This window comes from Molothrus aeneus, chromosome 11 (genome assembly GCF_037042795.1).
Source record: "Molothrus aeneus isolate 106 chromosome 11, BPBGC_Maene_1.0, whole genome shotgun sequence".
NCBI lineage: Eukaryota > Metazoa > Chordata > Aves > Passeriformes > Icteridae > Molothrus > Molothrus aeneus.
The window spans coordinates 15278304-15296749 of NC_089656.1; the positions used below are offsets into that span (position 1 = coordinate 15278304).

Here is an 18446-nt window from a genome sequence, read left to right on the forward strand (position 1 = left end):
ACATTTATCTTTTAAACATATAAGACTATTGATGGCAAGTTACCAAGGTTATAACCCCTTTATATTCATCAATTTTTAATCTAAAAAAGAGCTTAAGAGGCAGTGAGACTCATCCATAGTTACTTGAACACTTAAATGCAAGTGTGTGAGCACTGGATGAAATGATCAGGGGATGGGAAGAAAGGGAAAAGAAAAGATGCTGGGTTGCTCTGCTTTTAGTGCAGTTTTTATCCAACATTGTTTCCTCCAAGCTGATCATGTTTTTATGGATATATGGCAAAATCAGTTTTGGTTTTTTTTAAAATTTAAAATAAAGTGATTTGTAAATTACATACAATGTCTTTAAACCATCAAAGTGTTTTCTGAGTTGTTTTTGTTTGTTGTTTGCTGTTTATAATGATCCAATACTTTTACTGCCATATTATATGGGACTGTTCCTTGGGTCTCAGGCAATTTTCAGTAGATGCTTTCAGCTGCTAAATAAGCTGCTGTTTTATGTTGGTTCTGGCCAGGATCTACTCTCTCGTCTACATTTTATATTGTCCTTAATGAGAGCGAAATTAAGTCTGGGGTATCTAAGGCATATTTACTGTTTCTCAGATTTACAGAAATTAAAGACTCCTCTGGCAAGCTGGATTTCAGCCTGCTCTCTCCATCCAAGAAGGAATATTGGGCTATGTTGGCCTACAACCGCTCCAAGCTCTGCAATATCCTGTTCTCCAACGAGCTGAACCGGCGCCTCTCTCCCCACGGGGTGACCTCCAACTCGGTCCACCCTGGAAATATGATGTATTCCTCCATTCATCGCAGCTGGTGGCTCTACACTCTGCTCTTCACCTTGGCTCGGCCTTTCACCAAGTCCATGGTAAGTGAATGCCTTAAAATATTTTGTGCATCTTCATTTTTTCAAATCGGGGCAGAAGAGTTGTGAAAATCCAGCTACACGTATCTACCTCTTGCCTTTTATAACCATGACCCTGGTTTTAATGGCAAAAATCATGCCAAGACAGTGCTCTAGAAGAGGATTCTTCAACCACTCAAGATTTACTTTGTCAGCCTTCTCTTAAGGAGCCTTCTAAGATGGAGTGCGTGACCTTGTTTGCATATATGATTTTCACTGTGATTATGTCTTAGGTGTGGGATAGCTGAGAGTTATTTCTGTGCTCAGGATACGTAAAACATCAAAAAAATTGCTTTTGCTTTTAAGTGGAATATGTTGACTGCATTTTTTATGTAAACAGATGCCCTAGTTAGAAAAGATACTACAGACATTATTAATGGCTGAGGGAAAGTGCTTTTGGTGGTAAAAGCACCTTCATTCATATTTTAAAAAAAGCAACAACCCAACAATTTTCTTGATTCTTACAAAGTGCTGAAGACAATGGGTGTTTTCCATTTGTCTCCATTGGATTTTGGACTGGAACCATGACATAATGAAAGGCTTTGGAGTTCTTCCATCGCCAAGGTTATGAGTCTTTATTATGTAAGAATTTGCAGCACCTCCAGCACTTGGAGGGGTTACTCTGATCCTTTGAACCTCTGAGCCAATTATTTATAAGGAGTCCAAAGTATTTTTTAGGCAGAGAATGGCATTTACTTCATTGAGAACTGGCTTCCTTTAACCTTAAGGACTGTTTTTCATTCCTTTTTCACTGACCAAGAAGGGTGTTCCCATAAAGAGGAGCAGGGAGAAGGAGTCTCCCTTGAATGTTTCCTTCTATGAATCAGGGAAATGAAAAGATCCATGGCCCTGCAGAATCTTAATTTATAGTGGGATGACATGTGTGGAAAACAGAGGTGTTTAAAAATCTGATTACATGTCTATAAAAGAAAAATACTGGATCTTCAGTAAGACTTGTGGAGCAAAACAATAAATGCTCCAGTGCTGACCAGGTGTCAGTCAGGAGAGCCCTCGCACCTCCAACCTCTGACTGCATTTTGCAGCCTGTGCATATGCAAAGCCTATTTATGTCCACAAGATTGATATGTGAGTGCTCTGGCACCTTGGGACGAGTAATAATATCTTTCAACAGCATGGTTTTTTGACCAGGACCTATAAAACCATGTCCCTGCTGTGTTAGGGATTGTTTGTGAAACAAATTCTTAAGTTCTCCTGAGAATGTGTGAGTGAATGCTGGCAAAATCCTGTGAAAAGGATCCAGTCTGTGGATGTTTATGAATTGTTAGTTTTATTTACTCTGACATATTTTCACAAAGGGAATGTTTGTGTTTGTTGCTCAGGGAATCTTATCCTCTAAGGAACAAAATAAACCACTCATGTTAATTCTGAGTTCTTTAAAAGAATTGATAGATTTTAAAAGTGTCTATAAATGGGTATTGCATATAAGAGAATACAAAATACAGGACAAAGATATCAGCACTGAATAACAGTGCACTCTGGTCCAACCCAAATCACTTCTGTTAAGTCCTTCATGTTTGTATCTAATCGAGGTTATTTGAATGTCATGATGGAGGATATGGGCTGAAGGTAAGCATCAGTTTTACAACTCATATTCTGATGTGAATTACATTCCCCTGAACTCTACCAATGTTTCAACAGCCAGTAAAACTAGAAAAGTGCCCCTTCCTGGGTATGCAAACAAGCTAAGCTGAAATTCTCATCATCATCAGTGAAGAGTTTCTATTTTAAGGCTTGTAGGGAGCAAATTATGCTGCTGCTTCTTTTTTAGGGACTGTGCTGTTGTCAACCTGGAATAGACTTTGCTGGGGATCTTTTTCTGGGTTTCCTTTCCATGTTTCTGAGGCAGCTCGCCCTGGAGTTCAGATGAGTGTTTTGGTCAGATTGTTGGGAGTGATCTCAAAGCTTTACAGCTGCAGTCCCAAGGTGGTGAGCTGCTCGTCCCTGAGCTTTCCAAGGATGTCTGCATTGCACAATGCAGCATGATGCAGCAGCATTTAAAGTAGAGCTGAGCTGGGCCCATCACTGGAGCTGAGATTGGAGACAAGGTTGTGTGGGGAGAGGAGAGCTTGGGCAGCCCAGACAAGGAGCCACACAGAAATGCCTGGACCTGTTCTGGTCTCTGAGGCTGTAGCTTCAGCTGCTGCAGCATTTTGGTGTGTGGAGAGGCAAATCCTTCCTGGAGCCACTTTGAAACTGTTTGCTAGGTCCTGATGTATTGGGCTCCTGGAGTCATATATATATCTATATATCTATATAAAAATATATATACGTACACATACACAGAAACTGCAGCTGCACATACCTGATTCTAAGGCCTTTTTGTGTTATTGTGGTATCCAGGCAGTAGTTTGAAGTAGAGCAATGGAAACTGAAGACTATTCCTTTCTTTCCCATTGAAATGTAAAATCCACAAGGATTTCTACACAGAAATTTAGAAGAAGTATTTTGTAGCAAGAAATAGTTGCAAATGAATTACCATTTTATTACTGAAGTAACTGTAGCTCTACTAATGTCAAAAGGGCTCTTTTTTATTTACCACTAAATAGTTACACAGTAAATTGGAGATGCTTAGATTGTAATTAAATGTCAATTGAAACAAGTGGCCACTGTAAAAAACGAAGAGAAGCTCTGAAAGTAACTGTGTAGGCCATGCTTATATTTAGGTGGTTTGATCTGGGGCTCTAGGGTTTTGGGTTTTTTCTTTCTACTTCTTTTACTCTCTTCTCTCCTTCTTCAAAAACTGACTGGAGAAAAGTTTGACTGAGTTGGTTTTTTTTGTTTTAAAAATCAGAACCCATCTGATTTTTCATTATTTACATACAAGACTAAAGTTAAGTATTTTTATTGTAAGTTGCAAGCTTACACTGAGTGTGGTATCTGGTGTCACCCCCAGGTGATTTTCAGTGTACAAGGGCATATAAAATTATAAGCAGAATGCCATTATCACATACTTGTGATAGTCTTACATAGACCTAAATATTTTTGTTGGCAGGTAACAGAGCAGAAAGAATATCATGTGTTAGGGTAGCAAGAGCTTAACAGATGTTTCAGTGAACTGCAATTTCAAATCCTTTCCCATTAAGAAATGGCTGGGGTTTGAGGAAGTTCTGAGACTATTGGGTTACATTTCCTGTTGCAGTGCAAAGCCAGCCATTGTGCTGGAGTTTTAGCAGATGTGTTACCCCCTTTTAATGGTTGGGAGTAAAACATTGGTTCTGTTGCTGAGATATAAATTACATTTATAAAAGCTCAACTTGTCACTTTTAAAAGCAGTTAGAAGTAGTAAGACAACTCTGCCCTTAATTTTTCACTGTGTAAGAGACTGATACTTGAAGTGCTCTTTGATTTCTCTGTCCTCTCCCAAAGACAGTAACTTTCCAGAACTGGATTTTGTATAGAAATTACTGATGTTGAGAATTATAAGGAATATTTGTAAGGGCCCAAAAGCCTTCTGTATGTCTAATTTTTATCTAAACCCGTGAATTCTTGTCACTGGGATATTTTCCCAGGGGTGTTTGAGGCAGTAGCCCTGTGTTGCAGTGTTCATACAGGCAGGAGCAAACCCCAGGGCCTACAATGGCTTCACTGGCTTTGCTTTTGCCAGAAGTTGCAAGTGTCTAAATTTAAATTCCATGTCTAAATTTAAATTCCATGTCATGATTTCCATGCACATCTAACATCAACTCAGAAATGTTATTCTGGCAAGAAATCAATCTGCATCTACAGGAGTGACTGCAACCTAATGATCACATCTGTTTGCTTTTGATAAAATCCCAAAAGAGGCTGTGCAGCCTCATCACCTCTTTGCTTTCTCCCCTGTCCTTTGCTGAAGAAGCTGGAATTACCCTTAGAGCTGGGGATAGAATTCCCTCTCCAAGCAAACATTTTTTGCTGTCCAAAGATCTGTGTGGGCTGTGTTGAGTTGATGTTGGCTTCCAGTTCTGAATTCACAGTTCAGGCCAAATTCTGCCCTCAGCTGTGCCTGTTCAGCCCCAAGAGCAGCCTGGGCAGGGTGGGTATGAGCCTTTTCCAGCACAGAATTTGGCCTCTCTCTCCTTCCTTAGACACTGCTGGAAATGCACTGGGGTTTCCTGGAAAGCTAGAGGCAGCTCTTTTTGGAAAGAGCCCCACAGTTCAGGTTTGATCAAAATGACAGTTTCTTTTCTCAGATTGAGTTCAGGACAAGAAGTGAAAGAGGATGGGAGAGTGAAAGGGAAATAGCCACCTATTGGATATTAGCAGCTGCAGAGAGTGAATAAATCACATGGGCAGTTCTCCTGGTTTATGGATTAATGCCTGAAGTGTAAATGTTCAAGTGGTGCTAAGCCACAGCTCTCTTTTTCAGCAGGTTTGTGGACCTTACCTCCAGTACCATGGAGGGACAGTTATTTTATTGAGCCCTGATAACATGTGCTTTCTTGCACAAAACTCCTGTTTAAAATTGACTGAATTGGGTAAAAAGGCTTATGTGGAAGAACATTTTGATTTGTTGAAATAGGATTGTAAAGAGATGCCTCCAAAGTAGTTGTTGATCATTTTGTGTGTCCTATCCAGCAATAAAATGTAATATAAGCTAGTTTATTATCAAACTTATATTTAACTGATACATACTTTAACTTGCTGCTAAAATAAATGTAGCATGAAATATAAGGGCAAATTAAATTTGTCCCCTGTAACCTACACCACAGGGATGGAAAGTCTCTATAGAAACTTATCCCTGTGCCAAAGTGAGCAGGTCAGGACTGCAGTGACCAGAATGGTGCTCAAGGGCAGCAGTGGCCAGGGAATTTCTGTGTCCAGCACGGCCCCATAGCTGTTTGGGGAGCAACTCTGGTTTTTTCCTGTAATTTCATGGAGGAAATAAGGAATTTCTTCCTCTCCACGCCAGGTCCTTGAAGAATTTCAGAATGCTTTGTCAAGTATGTTGGCTGCAAGGCAGGGAAATATTTGGTCCTTGATGTTTTATGCCACTTGTAATCAAAGCAAAGTCAATGTGCTGTGGTTCTTGTATGATGATTCAGTGAACTGCTGCATTCTAGAAAGATACTCAAACTTTATCACTGAGTATTTGAGATTTCTTTAACTAGCAATGAGCTTTGAATCACTTTTTATAGAAAAATAATCTCTAAAAAGTCTTTTTTGTGGGTTGTTCATGCTGGGGAGGAGGAGTCCTTAATATCCTTGCAGTACCTAAAAGTGCCCCAAGGGAGCTGGAGAGAGACTTTTTTCCAAGGGCATGGAGGGGCAGGACAAGGGGAATGGCTCCAAACTGATAAAGGGCAAGTTTGTTTCCCTGTGAGGATGGGGAAGCCCTGGCACAGAGAAGCTGGGCATAAGGATGACCCACACATCTGAAGTTCAGCAGAAGAAATATTTTTGGATGAAGGTTAGTTTTTGTTTCTTTGACCCTTAAAGTTAAAATCCAGAGCCCAAAATTAAAATGGTAAAAGTAATGAAATTACATAATTGAATGTTGTTACTCTGTGTGATTTTGTGATATAATTCACAGAGCAAAATAAATTTTGCGGATTCTAGAACGTGGTTTATCTTTCCTCACATTTCTTTTTTTTCAAGTTTCTATTTATGAATGGATAGATGTTCCGGAAACCCCAAGTTCTTGTTTGCCCTGGGTAGAATAGATGAAATATGAATTTAATTTTTTTTTTTTTTAAAGAATGTAGTGTAGATCCTATGTTAGGGAGCTATAATTAAAATACTATTTCTTAATTGAGGGATGCAGTGCTTAGTTACCTTATTTCCCTAGAACCCCTTGGATATGTGAGATGCTTTATTGTACCATGGTCTCTTCATTTCTCACTCCATCATCTTTGAAGAGGTGCCATACCACTTTAAACAGTTCACCAATCAGTTTCAGATGATGGATTCTCTTTAATCATTTACATCCAGAGAAAGTCAAATATTCCTTAGGAAGCCAAAGTAATCTAACAGAATGTATAGTGTTTGTGCAGCTGGATATCTTATTTATTTGAAGTTCTCAGGGAAATCTCTTCTGACTTTACAAAAAAGATGGAAGAGTAAACAGCACCAGCATCCAAGTAATATGAGCTAGAAAGTCCCTTCTTTTAGAGAAAAGTCATTAAAAAAGTATATTTGCAAGATCCAAAAATAATAAAGTGTATCAAATGCAGAGTGCTGCATAATGTTTTTTCAATATTCTTACTATTTTTACATGTGTGTGTATATATGTGTGTATGTACCTACATATCTATCCATCTATAGAGGTGAAAAATATACTTGATTCTTTAATATAGTTCATATTCCTGAATAGGTGAACACAATAAGAGTCTGTTTTCTGGGAAAAAGATTCATTTGTTTGTTTTTTACTGTGTGACATGTCATTTATCATCATGTTGGCATTCCCTGGACATAACTGCATAACTGAATTAACATTCCTAAAAACTTCCTTCCAGGAAGGCTATTGAAAATATACGTGCATGTACAGAAATATGAATATTTCTAGGCTTTTGGGAGGTTTCCTACTGTGATGCTAATAATGTTTCTAGTTCCTGTCAGTTCTCTAGTCCAAAGTTTATTGTGTGTATATAGATATCTTTTTTTTCCTTCAAGATTTGGGGGAATTTGCTGGGATGGTTTTGTTGGTTTTGGTGCTGTGTATTGGTTTTCTGTTGTTTTGTTTTGTTTTTTTTTTTTTTTTTTTTTTTTTTTTTTTTTTTTTTTTTTGTGTTACAGATATTAGTGTGGTAATTTCCTTATTTTCTTCCTAAAGTGAAGACTCAAACTTGCAGGATGTTCCTTGCCCAGCTTGGAGCATTGGCCAGATTTCCATGTAGAGGGAAATAGGTCTGTGGTTTGATGGGACTGTTTTAGGGAGCCTGTTCAATTTTTCCACTGGATATTCACTGGCATTTTGTACCTCAGTACCTTCCATTGTAAATTACTCAGAGTTATTGAAAGAATTGAGTTAGATACTGGACAAATCCTCAACTTCTTTCTACTGTAGTCCTAATCATTTTATTGTTTCTGTGCCTCCTTTCTAGGAGAGGGCTTGTGTGTTTCTAAAGAAAGAGAAGAAAAGGGAATATATGTTCCAGAAAAATTAATGAAACTGAAATGTTTTCCTTAATTTTGTGTTGGTTTTGTTGCCAATACCAGTGGGAGATGATGTGCTGCCCTGCCTGTCCTCTTCCTTTTCTTAACCTACTCTCTTAAAGTCTGCAGTTTCTCACTATGATTTTATCAAAAAAGGAAGAAAGTAGAATGAATGATTTTAAAGTTGTTTAAATATCTATCTATATGATTCAAGAATCAAATTTAAGAATGGAAAAAGATTTGGCAAAAGAAGGACTTGAATACATTTGGCAGTTGAAATAGTAAAATGTGTTCTGGTATGTGTTAGATGACCTGGGTTTGTGTGATTTTCTTGTGAAAAAGTAGCAGATTTGCACTCATTCCCTTTAGAGGGAAGGTAATAATAATGAACAAATCCATTGTGCTTAATTCAGTGTAAAAGTGCACCACAAATGATACAAGACGCAGTAGTTTTGCAGTAATCTCTTTAAGGATTCATAATCAGAGAATTTCTGGATTTACTTTGTTTTTAAAGTTTCTTTTGAGACTTGGAATAATCGAGTCATTTGGGTTTTCCAACCTCTTTATTCTGCTGTTTCTGGGAAGTTGTTAGAGTAGTAGCATCAATCCTATTTTAGCAAGGAGGATGTCAGTAAATATAAACAACATAGTCAAATTCCATCCATTATTTTAGTGACAACATGTTTTTGGAGTTATTAAGTATCACTGTGGAGATAGCACAGTCTTCATTGCATGACACAAAAAAATCTATACAAGGTAGTTGAAGAATTTTATTAATTGCAAAAGCATCACCTTGAAATAAGATAAAGATAGCAGTGTTGGATGATGCATCTTAAATAAAAAAAAAAGTATCTTTTGATATGGAGAGAGAATTGTTTGTCTTGAAAAACAAGATCTACTTATCCCAAACATGCAGGATTGACTTGTCAGTGCTGTAGATTCCCATCTCTTCCAACAGTGCTGTCTTAAGGGCTGATATTTCCAAAAATGGAAGTATTTCTTCCAAAAATGGAGTTGAGCAGACATAAGAGTTGAAACGTACTGTGAGCTTATTTTTAATGTTTGGTCACAGCATTTCTCATTTCTTTACTTTCTCATAGATGGGTGTGCACATACAAGAACTGTGAGACTCCTAACTGGATATGGAAGCATTTGCTCAAGTGTTGAGCACCAGGCTTGCTGTGAAAGGAAGGGGCTTGAAAATCCTTGTGCTGAACTGGTACTCAGCATTGATTTTTGATTGAATGTTGTACCTACTATTATGCAAAAAACCCTGAAGAACACTTCAATTTAACAAGCTAGAGCATAAGAATACTTGAAAATACTAGGATTAAATTTTTCACTTAAGTTCAACACTCTTGAATGTAGGTATTTTTCTTAGAATTACCTTGTCTCTACTGTAATCTATTAATGAGTACAATTAGGGTTTTTTCATTTTGTGAGAAAATTGGAAACACAATTTCTTTCGACTGAACAGCATTACTATTTTAAATTGTTGTCCTGAATTGTCAAACTTGCATTATGATGAATACTACCAGTGCAAGAAAACTAATTTAGCACTTCAAGTAAAGCAACCGTCTTGGCAATTTTTTATGATAATGAATTTGTAACAGTGTCATTTAGAATCTGATTGTCTACTCACATCAAGTAGCTCATCCCATCCCAAATAGTGTGGTTATCTAACAGCATTAATTATGGAGCAGTGGCATGATCTGCAAAATGATACAATTGACAGTCAGGCTTCCCATGGCAGAGCAGTGTCCTGCCTGTGTAGGAAAGGAACCCCCATTACAGGTTATCAAGGCAAAGGTCCCAAATATCAGCAAGGTGGGCATCTGAAAAGTCAGTTCCTGCTTCCTCTTGTGGATCACTGTGCTGACCATTCCACTTGTAATATCATGGCATAAATGTAAAAATTGAATGCTGTTTTTTTTTCATGTGTAGCAACACCAAAATGAGGGTTTTCTGGGAAATAGATTTTTTTTTGTTGGCCAAGACATCATGAGCAAACAGAAGTAATTTAACCAGTTCAAGGAACAAGGTGTTACCTGAGCTGAATGAACTACATTGCTTGCATTTGATGAACTACTATGTACAAAGTGAGCCTCTCTCAGCTTTTACACCAAGAGTGGTGATTTTGTGAGAAAAAATGATGTGTTAACTTCTTCCATTCCCTTGATGAGAAATGTATGTGAATTTTCAAGTTTTAAAGGCATTATGGCAGAAAGTATCAACAAAGCTGTCAGTTCCACTTGTGATATATATTTGTTGTCTCCCTTTTGGCTTTGTGTTTCTAAAGGAAATGTTTTCATCTAGAATGTCTTTTTATCGAAACAACAGCTGAGCTTACTTTTGGTGCTGAGGTGAAATTTATCATTATTGAGTTACATATGTGCTTATTCCATAATCAGTAACGTGGTGTTTTAAATGGTCTTCAGCTAAAGTCAATTATCCTCTTTGGAACACAATCCAGACCATTGCTTGTCTTGGAAAATCAAATACTCTGTGTGTCTACCCATGGCCAGCAAAGCTGAGCACTGCTCAGGGCTTTTTCTGCTGCTGGGAAGGGACAGAACGCTCACCTGGAAGTTTTGTCACTGTCCCCAGCAAAGATTCCTGCAAATGCAGTCTAACTGCTGATCTGTTCCCCTGAAATCATGTTTATGGTTGGTAATGAAATGTGGCTGGGCCAAATTGTGGTCATTGCTGTTCACTATCATTATAAGAAAAAAAAAATGCTTCTGTTCCCTTCTGCTGGCAGATACATCCATGAATTAATGATATTGTAGCATTCAGAAGCTGGAAGGAAAGGGTTGTCCAGCCCTGAAATGGAGACTTAGACCTGGAATGAAGTCAGTCTGTTTGCTTCAAACATCACTACTGAGATGTTTGTGTCTGTTGTGCCTCAGTGCTCTGGGAGATTTTTGTGAGTCCTTCCCAAGCATATATTCTGAATTTATTTGCATGGCTTCCTTACTGTGTGAGTGTCAGCACTGAATGTCAGCAGTGAACAAATGAAAGCTTGTCCCATCTTCTTAATTTGTTTGGTTTCTTATTTTCACAACAATTATTTTGTGTAGCTGAGCTAAATGAATTACCAATTTTCTTTGGCGTTATTTACTTTTGAGAGTTTTGGTGGCCTGGGCATTTTTGATATTGTAAAATGAAGCTTGGCTGATATGTGTTCTATCAGAAGACAGAGGCATTTTGCCTTGCTGTGGAGACAGTCAGTAACAGCCACTGCAGAATATTGCAGTGTGGGTTTTGATGGGCTGGGAGTGGAGCTCTCTTGAACTAATTTCAAGTCTTTGCTGATTCTCATGTTTTTGCCTGTGTTCCCTTTTCTCTGGTTTCTGTCCAGGACTGTGGTTTTGCTGTGTTTAGCTGATGCCAACTGGAAATGGCAAAGTCAGGGCTAGCAGCAGTGTGCTCAGTTACCACTTTACCAGTAATGCCTGGCTAAAGGCTGTTTTATCTACTACACAATAGTCATTCAAATACACATAAAAAATTGCCTGGACCATTTAATGTTATCTTTAAGAATATTGGATGAGCTACTTTAGAACATTTTATAGGCATTTAAATGAAAACCTTTATGAAAAGCTGTGGATTAATTTTCTTGGCCATGACATGCCCAAATACAACATGTGTTGTAGATGCACAAAATCTGGGTTGCAGAAAACATTGATACTTAAATCTATGTAAAAGGACTGTTACACTGACCTGATGTCATTTCCTGCCTTAACCACGTGTAAATGTGGTTTTCAAAAGGTAAAATTAAAATGTATAGAGTTGAGATATGTTTCACAATGATCATTTTAATGTTTGTAACTGTAAGTTTTGCCTGAGATAGTAACAAAAATATTGAGGAGTAAATAATGGAATTTTCTACAAAACAAAATTTTAAGATGGTCACTTGTTTTTTTTCTGCTGGCAGTTAATGGCTAAAATCCAAATTCTCAGGTAATGTGTTCATAAATCCCCACACAGAAGGAAAAATATTCTGCTTGTGTTCACTGTGAGAACAGCTGAAATAATGCAGATAGAAAAATAACTTTGAGGTGATAAAATGTATAGAATTAAGTGAAGAATTTGCTGTTTTTTCTGAGTTTTCAGATGATGACTATTTTTTCCTAAACCTTTATATTGTGATTTTCTTTCTCAACAGAAAAAACTATGTTTTGAATGGAGTCAGATAAAAATACTTTATTTTTTCTTTATTTCTCCCCTCCCTTACCATCATGTCAATAGCTAGAGAAATAATTCTCAAATTAATACAAGCAAGTCATTGGATTTCAGGGGAACTATTCAGTCTCATAGGTGACTGTTTCTGAAGTTTCCAAGTGTGGTCATTAATAGATTGATGGAAGCTGTTTCCCAGTTTTCATTGCAGTGAATCTTAATGGCTGCCAATTAAAATATATTTACATATGTACTTACATTTCCCACCATAACGTTGAGCCTATAACATGATTTATACTGACAGATACTGATTGTTGTTTAATTCTTCCTTTTATCCACACACTTTTGAATTATGAATTATATCAATCCTTAAATCTTTGTTTGTTTTAGAGTAGGTTCTCTTTTTTTATTTTTGCCTCTTGGCACACCATATATGCACTAGCAAGTGCTCGCAGTTTCAGCTGCATTTAAGGAAATATTGTTGTAAGGCTTTTATGTGCTGTACTTCAATCAGCTAGTGCCAGCAGTATCCCAATAGAAAGACCCTCAACAGACCATTTTCAGCATTTTGCTGCAATTAAACTCCTCTGGTTTTAGCCCTCAGGCAATTTAGTACCTTTTTACATATGCACATTATGAACTTTTGACCAGGGCCTGGTAGTCATATATTAGATAGCAGCTTTTGAAAGCAGACTTAACAAGTTCCTCAGAGTATTGCAGCCAGAGTCAGTTGTGGAAAAGGTAATTTAACCAACTTGCAGTGAGGCCATTCAGAATCGTACTGATGATCCTAAATATGTCTCTTTTTTTTTTTTTTTCCTTGTTTCCTCTGGAAGCTGGTAGCAAGAGCTCTCAAAGAATGTGATTGATCTTTTATTCAGTAGCTAACGAGGGCTGTGATTCTATTAGTGCTCTACAAGGCAAGGGAACAGTGATTTAATGAAGTGTCTGGCGAGCTGGTCATAGATTTATCCTGTTGTCTCTAATTTGCAGCGCCCGTTGTGAGCGTAGAAGAAGCCGCACTGGCAGTGCCATTAGGTATTTCCTTAGCAAACTGTTGTAAGGTCAGGTGTGGTGATGTGGGAGAGGCAGTGCCCGAGCCCTCGGTGTCTGGAGATGACAGCAGCTGTGCCGGGCGCTCGCTGGAGCGGAAAGGGAGGATCAGAGGTCCGGCTGCGAGCCCCCCTGGCCTGCGCGGGAGCAGATGAACTGCCAGGGAGCACTAATAGAGTCATAATTGGCCATTAGAACTGCAAAGGTGCAATAACATCTTCATACAAACTGCCTGGCGCCAGACCTGGTGCCAGGTGCTGCGAGGTTCCGTGGTAGGCTGATCTGGTAAAGCTGATTTTTTTTTATAAATTTTTTTTTTAATACTTAAGAAAACGAGGCACTGCGTCCTAATCGCTACAGTGCAACAGAAATATGAGAACATCAAAACTTGAGTTGCTTTAAAGTGACGTTAATGTCTTCAGTACTTTCACTTCGGCGTGTAACCTGTCAGTCTTACTCAGAAACGATGCACTAAAATTTGCCATGTAGCTATGGAAAAAATAATATCATAAAAACCTTTTGGCTTTCACTTAATTAGTACTAAATAGTGCATTTTATTTCTGTCAACCAAAGGCTACTGAATTTTTGTTTTGTTTTTCTTTGCTAACCTGAAATACTCTTCTGGTGATACCTGTAATGTTGCACAGCTTTTTTTCAGCATTGTTTTTCCACAAAACTCTGAGTCTGAGTTAGCCAAAGGCACCCATTTTCAGAAAGAATTTTTCTTTGCATGAATTGTTTGGTAATTTGAGATGGAAATCGTGGTATGGCTTTATACATTGTCAAGGAGATCAGTCAAATATTTCAATCCAAAAGTAATACATAATAATGAAGCAGATCTGATGTGTGGTTCTGTCCTAGCTAGACACAGAACAGTAGATAAATGAATGGTTTTGAGATTTCTGGGGCGTTTCCTGGTGGCAGCTGGAGAATTCCCATGTAGAAAAGTAGTCAAAGCTGAGAATTAGAGGGTAGGCAGAGATGATATTGTGGGAGTGTTAATCCACTTCTGTTTGTGGAGTTCACCTAATTGGGATCTCAGCCTTGTGTTCCAGGCTCTGTGCATAAAGGTAAAGAAAAGCTTCTGGCCCAAAATGAATCAAATCTGTTTAAAGGAAACTGCAAAAATCTCTTGTGCAGTGGATGAAATGTGGATCTTGGCAAACAGCAAGGAGACAGAACCATGATAACTTGTCTCCTTATATAATTATAGCACATGCACCACCATATAGTTGTCATTGTGCTCAGATGGATGATTTTATCTTTGAAAATTAAAATTTCTTCAGTTGCATGAGCCCTTGAACCGCTGTGAACCTGACACCCTGTGAGATGTCATCTGGGACCCCTGTTAAATATACAGACACAGTAAGTCTAGAAAAAGAGATATTGGGCTTTTAAATGAACAGCAAGAGGATTTAAAACAGTAAGCCAAACTTTCTAATTTCCTAATATTGACACTTCTGTCCCTCACAATCTTATTATAGTATTATTCTGTGCTGGTCTACCATTTCATCAAAAAGTCTACAATGGAACTAAAAATCTAAGCCTTTTAGCCCATAGATCATTGCACTTGGTAAATGGCTTATTGCAGATTAGATAATGTGGTTCATAGCACATCCAAATCAATAAAAGGCTAGTCTGAATGTAGTAAAGTGCTCTCAGTCTGATTCTTTTTATTAAGTATATCTGCCATGAGCAAAGTGAAAATTTTAGTCTTTTTGCTTAACTTGATGTAAGAAAAAGGCGTTGCTTAAATTTCTGCATGGTTGTTTTCTTTCCTAGGGAAGATCTGTCCCACAGAGTTTAAGGTTTTTTTGAATAAAAATTATATATATTGTCTGAAAAATGATGCGATTCTTATATTGCCAAAATTCAGAGCCCAGTGGTTTGGTGTTCCCAATGATCCCATGCTAGAAATGAGCGCCTAGCTCTCACATTTGTCAGATATTCAGTGGTCTCTGTGAAATAAACTATTTTATAGCTGTTCATCCAAAAATCATCAGCAGAAACTGTCAACTTCAGCAACCAATGGAGGTGGAGAAACGTCCAAGAAATATTTTGAAGGTAGAGTGGATGATTCAATAGCAAACAAGGAGTGGTGTTTTAATCTGGGTTGGGAGAGGCCCAGGAATCACCAGGAATCTGGGGCTGAAAGGAAGGATGTGGTGGCTCTTTCTGCTTTACCCCATGAGTGATCCTGTGCTTCTGAAGGGGTGGAAATACAGAAGGGCATTTTTATTTATCCAGGAGAAACTGAGGAGGCTGATACATGTGTGTCAAGGGTGGGCAGGTATGAAGAGAGGTTTTACCCTTCTGGGTGGGGTTATATTAGAAACCCAGAAGAATGGTGGCAAAATGGTGATTTATGTCTCTCTGCCTTTACTTTCCACACACTTTCACTCATTGCAATTTTTTATTTTCCTGTTTACATCCATGGCCTGACCTGCTGAGGAGATGCCGAGCTGCTGAACCGGGTCGAGAGCTTGTCTGGGTTTTGCAGCTTGGCTAAAAAGGGGTTTTAAAGCTATATTAAAAATCCAGTGAATAGCTTGGAATTTCTTACAAACAATCAAGTCAGATAAAGTGTAATTGGCTGCAGAGAGATGCTCTTAACTTACCATTCTTTGACCATGTTATTGACCACTATGTGTTTGCCCATGTTATTAATAATTCATCCTTTGAAAAAATCTATGTGCATTATAGCCTTTGATCTCAGAAATTTCAAAGCTGAACATGCTATTTCCCTTTCCTTTTTGCATTTTTCTTTCTTTTTAAAGAATTTTTAAAAGAGAAGAGAATGAAAAAATAATTTTTAAACTTTTTTCTCTTTATTTTGGTGGCAGAGCTTCCTGATGACACCCATCCCTGGTAATGAGAAATGTACATTAATACAGTAAGAATATATATGAATAAAAAAATCAAGGCAAGCTCACTGTACTTTGCAGATGAAAATGTTTGAAAACAAGACTTAATGCATCTAGTAGATTAAAACAGAAATTAAAGACTTTGGAGTAAGAAGAGATCAAAGGCTGTCTTTTCATTGTTCTTTTTATTGTTTATTGACTTCAAAAAGACTTTTTAGTTTAAGCTGACTTTAATGTCTCTTGAATGCTCTTTTGTAAAGTGACTTTGAAAACTCGTGGATAATGTCTTCATTAAGTGGGAAAAAATCTTGGTAAAAATATAACTGTAACTTTGCTTTCATTATAATAGGAATAGATAACACTTTGCTTAATTAAGGTCTGTTTTCCCTCTGTTCAGAATTTTACGACCATTTTTTTCATTGAAATTAGTGCTGATAAAAGCTTGAAGTAGACACTGCTAAACTGAAACTCTTAGTTTTTCAGAGAAGTACGGGGATGTGAGTTCTCTCTCTGTATTTGTTAATCAGTTAATCAGGATGTTGTCGTGTGTATGTGAGCTATTTTAGGAAACAAAAGAAAAAAACAAAACCCAAAAGCATATTCAAGTTGTATTGATTCTAAAATAAAGCAATGCTTCTTGTGTTGTTGAAAATGTTAATTTAGAGACTTTCTGCTCTCATTCTGTTTACAAATGTCTGCTTTTCTCACCAATCCCAGATGACTTGATGTATTTGGATTATGTTAATATTTGCATTAATAATGACAGTAAAGATCACAAATCTGTGGAGGCAAATGAGAGATTAGGAAAGCCATGCAGGAGAACTTCTCTGGGGAGCAGTGTGGACTTTCCACAGTATTTTGAGGTTTAAAAAATGCACTCTAGGAATAGGATTGCCTTGGCCTTCCCCCTCCCAACAGAGCATCTTTTTCTCATGGTTCTGTGGGATTTTTAGATGGACACATTAGATGGAAAGGGAATGATCACATTTGCATGAAGTGCACTCCATCTTTTGAGCTAATTGAGATATGTATTCATTTTTTGTTTGCTCCTCACTTGTCTGTAGTTTTGGTACAAGAGGTTTAGCAGTTTCTGATGTGGGTTTCTAGTGCAGCTCTGATGTTTGGTACTCTGGGGGTGTTGGACAGTTATTGTGATGGCAATTTTATGATATTCACCCTTCCCGTTCTGTGTATTTCTGCCAGGGCTCTGTGTGCAATTCTTGGGCAATCTGCTTGGTTCTTACTGAGGATCAAAAGATTCTGATTTACAGTCTGCATAAGTTGTTTGCAAGACCTTTTTACATACTTAAAAAACTCAGCAACTCCTTTCAACATGATAGCTGAGTTGCCAGAGTTTTTTTTAATGAGAAATGTGTGTTGAATGATTTCTGTAACTGCCTAACCTTACTTCAGCTTTAAAGGAGTTTGTCTTCAAAAGGAAAACCAAAGCTACACTTGTTTCCCTTTGCTTCCCTTCATGGCTGGGGACAGAGAAGCAAAGCTCTTCTTGGCTAGACTTATTTTTGCTGACTTTCAGCTATGATACACCTACTAGGAATCTTATGTCCAGTGCAAGATGAGGCACTGGAAAGGATGTCTTTGATGCTGTGTGAATCTAAAAGCCACGCTGTGTTAATTTTGAGACTGTTGCTAATGTTATTTAAGGACTGGCTTATAATTTTCTTTTACTTCATTTTACTGTGGGCAACCACATTTTGGATTTGGTGATTCAGTATCCAACAGTTCCATTTTGTAGACTGTTACTAGTTTTCATATTCCTAGATGCAATACATTTTTTGCAGTATCGCTATTTTTATGGCACAAATGGTTAAGTATTTTTACAAGTGTAGCCTTTGTGGGTGGTTTAGAGGCTCAATTACCCACTGAAATGGAGGAAATAAATGTCCTCAAGGGTTTGCATTTGGATCATATGACACTGTGGGGCTCAGCTTGTTGTTAATAATTCTTACATCTGTGTAGCACACAAGAGCACGAGGCAGCCTTTGGAAATGTAACACAGTATTGCTGCTGGTACCCTTGCAGAAACATCTGAGTTCTTATACAGGAGGTGACAGAAAAGTAAGCCAGGATAAAGAAAGCAACTAATCAGCTGGTAAAATTGATGTCATGTCTAATCCTGCCTATTAGATTGAGCAGCTAATGTGAAGACTATGGGGATGTTCATATTTATGATGCATGTGGCAGATGCTGCTTGGGTTGCCTTGTACGTTTGGATTGTGGGCACTTGAGGGACCAAAAAAAGAAAGAAGCCAAAAAAAAAAAAAAAAGAGGGAGCTAGAAGCAAAATGATGAAAGAATGAATGTGGCTAAATTCCAAGCTTATTATTGCAGTA

General features: G+C 37.8%; 1 protein-coding gene across 1 annotated transcript in view; it reads left to right on the top strand.

Annotated features, from left to right (window-relative positions):
- Nucleotides 1–18446, top strand: part of WWOX (WW domain containing oxidoreductase) — a 473858-nt gene that overhangs the window by 109138 nt on the left and 346274 nt on the right. Inside the window, exon 8 of the mRNA XM_066557163.1 lies at nucleotides 601–865. Within this exon, the coding sequence (XP_066413260.1) occupies nucleotides 601–865 (265 nt within the window). The remainder of the gene's footprint in view (nucleotides 1–600; nucleotides 866–18446) is intronic.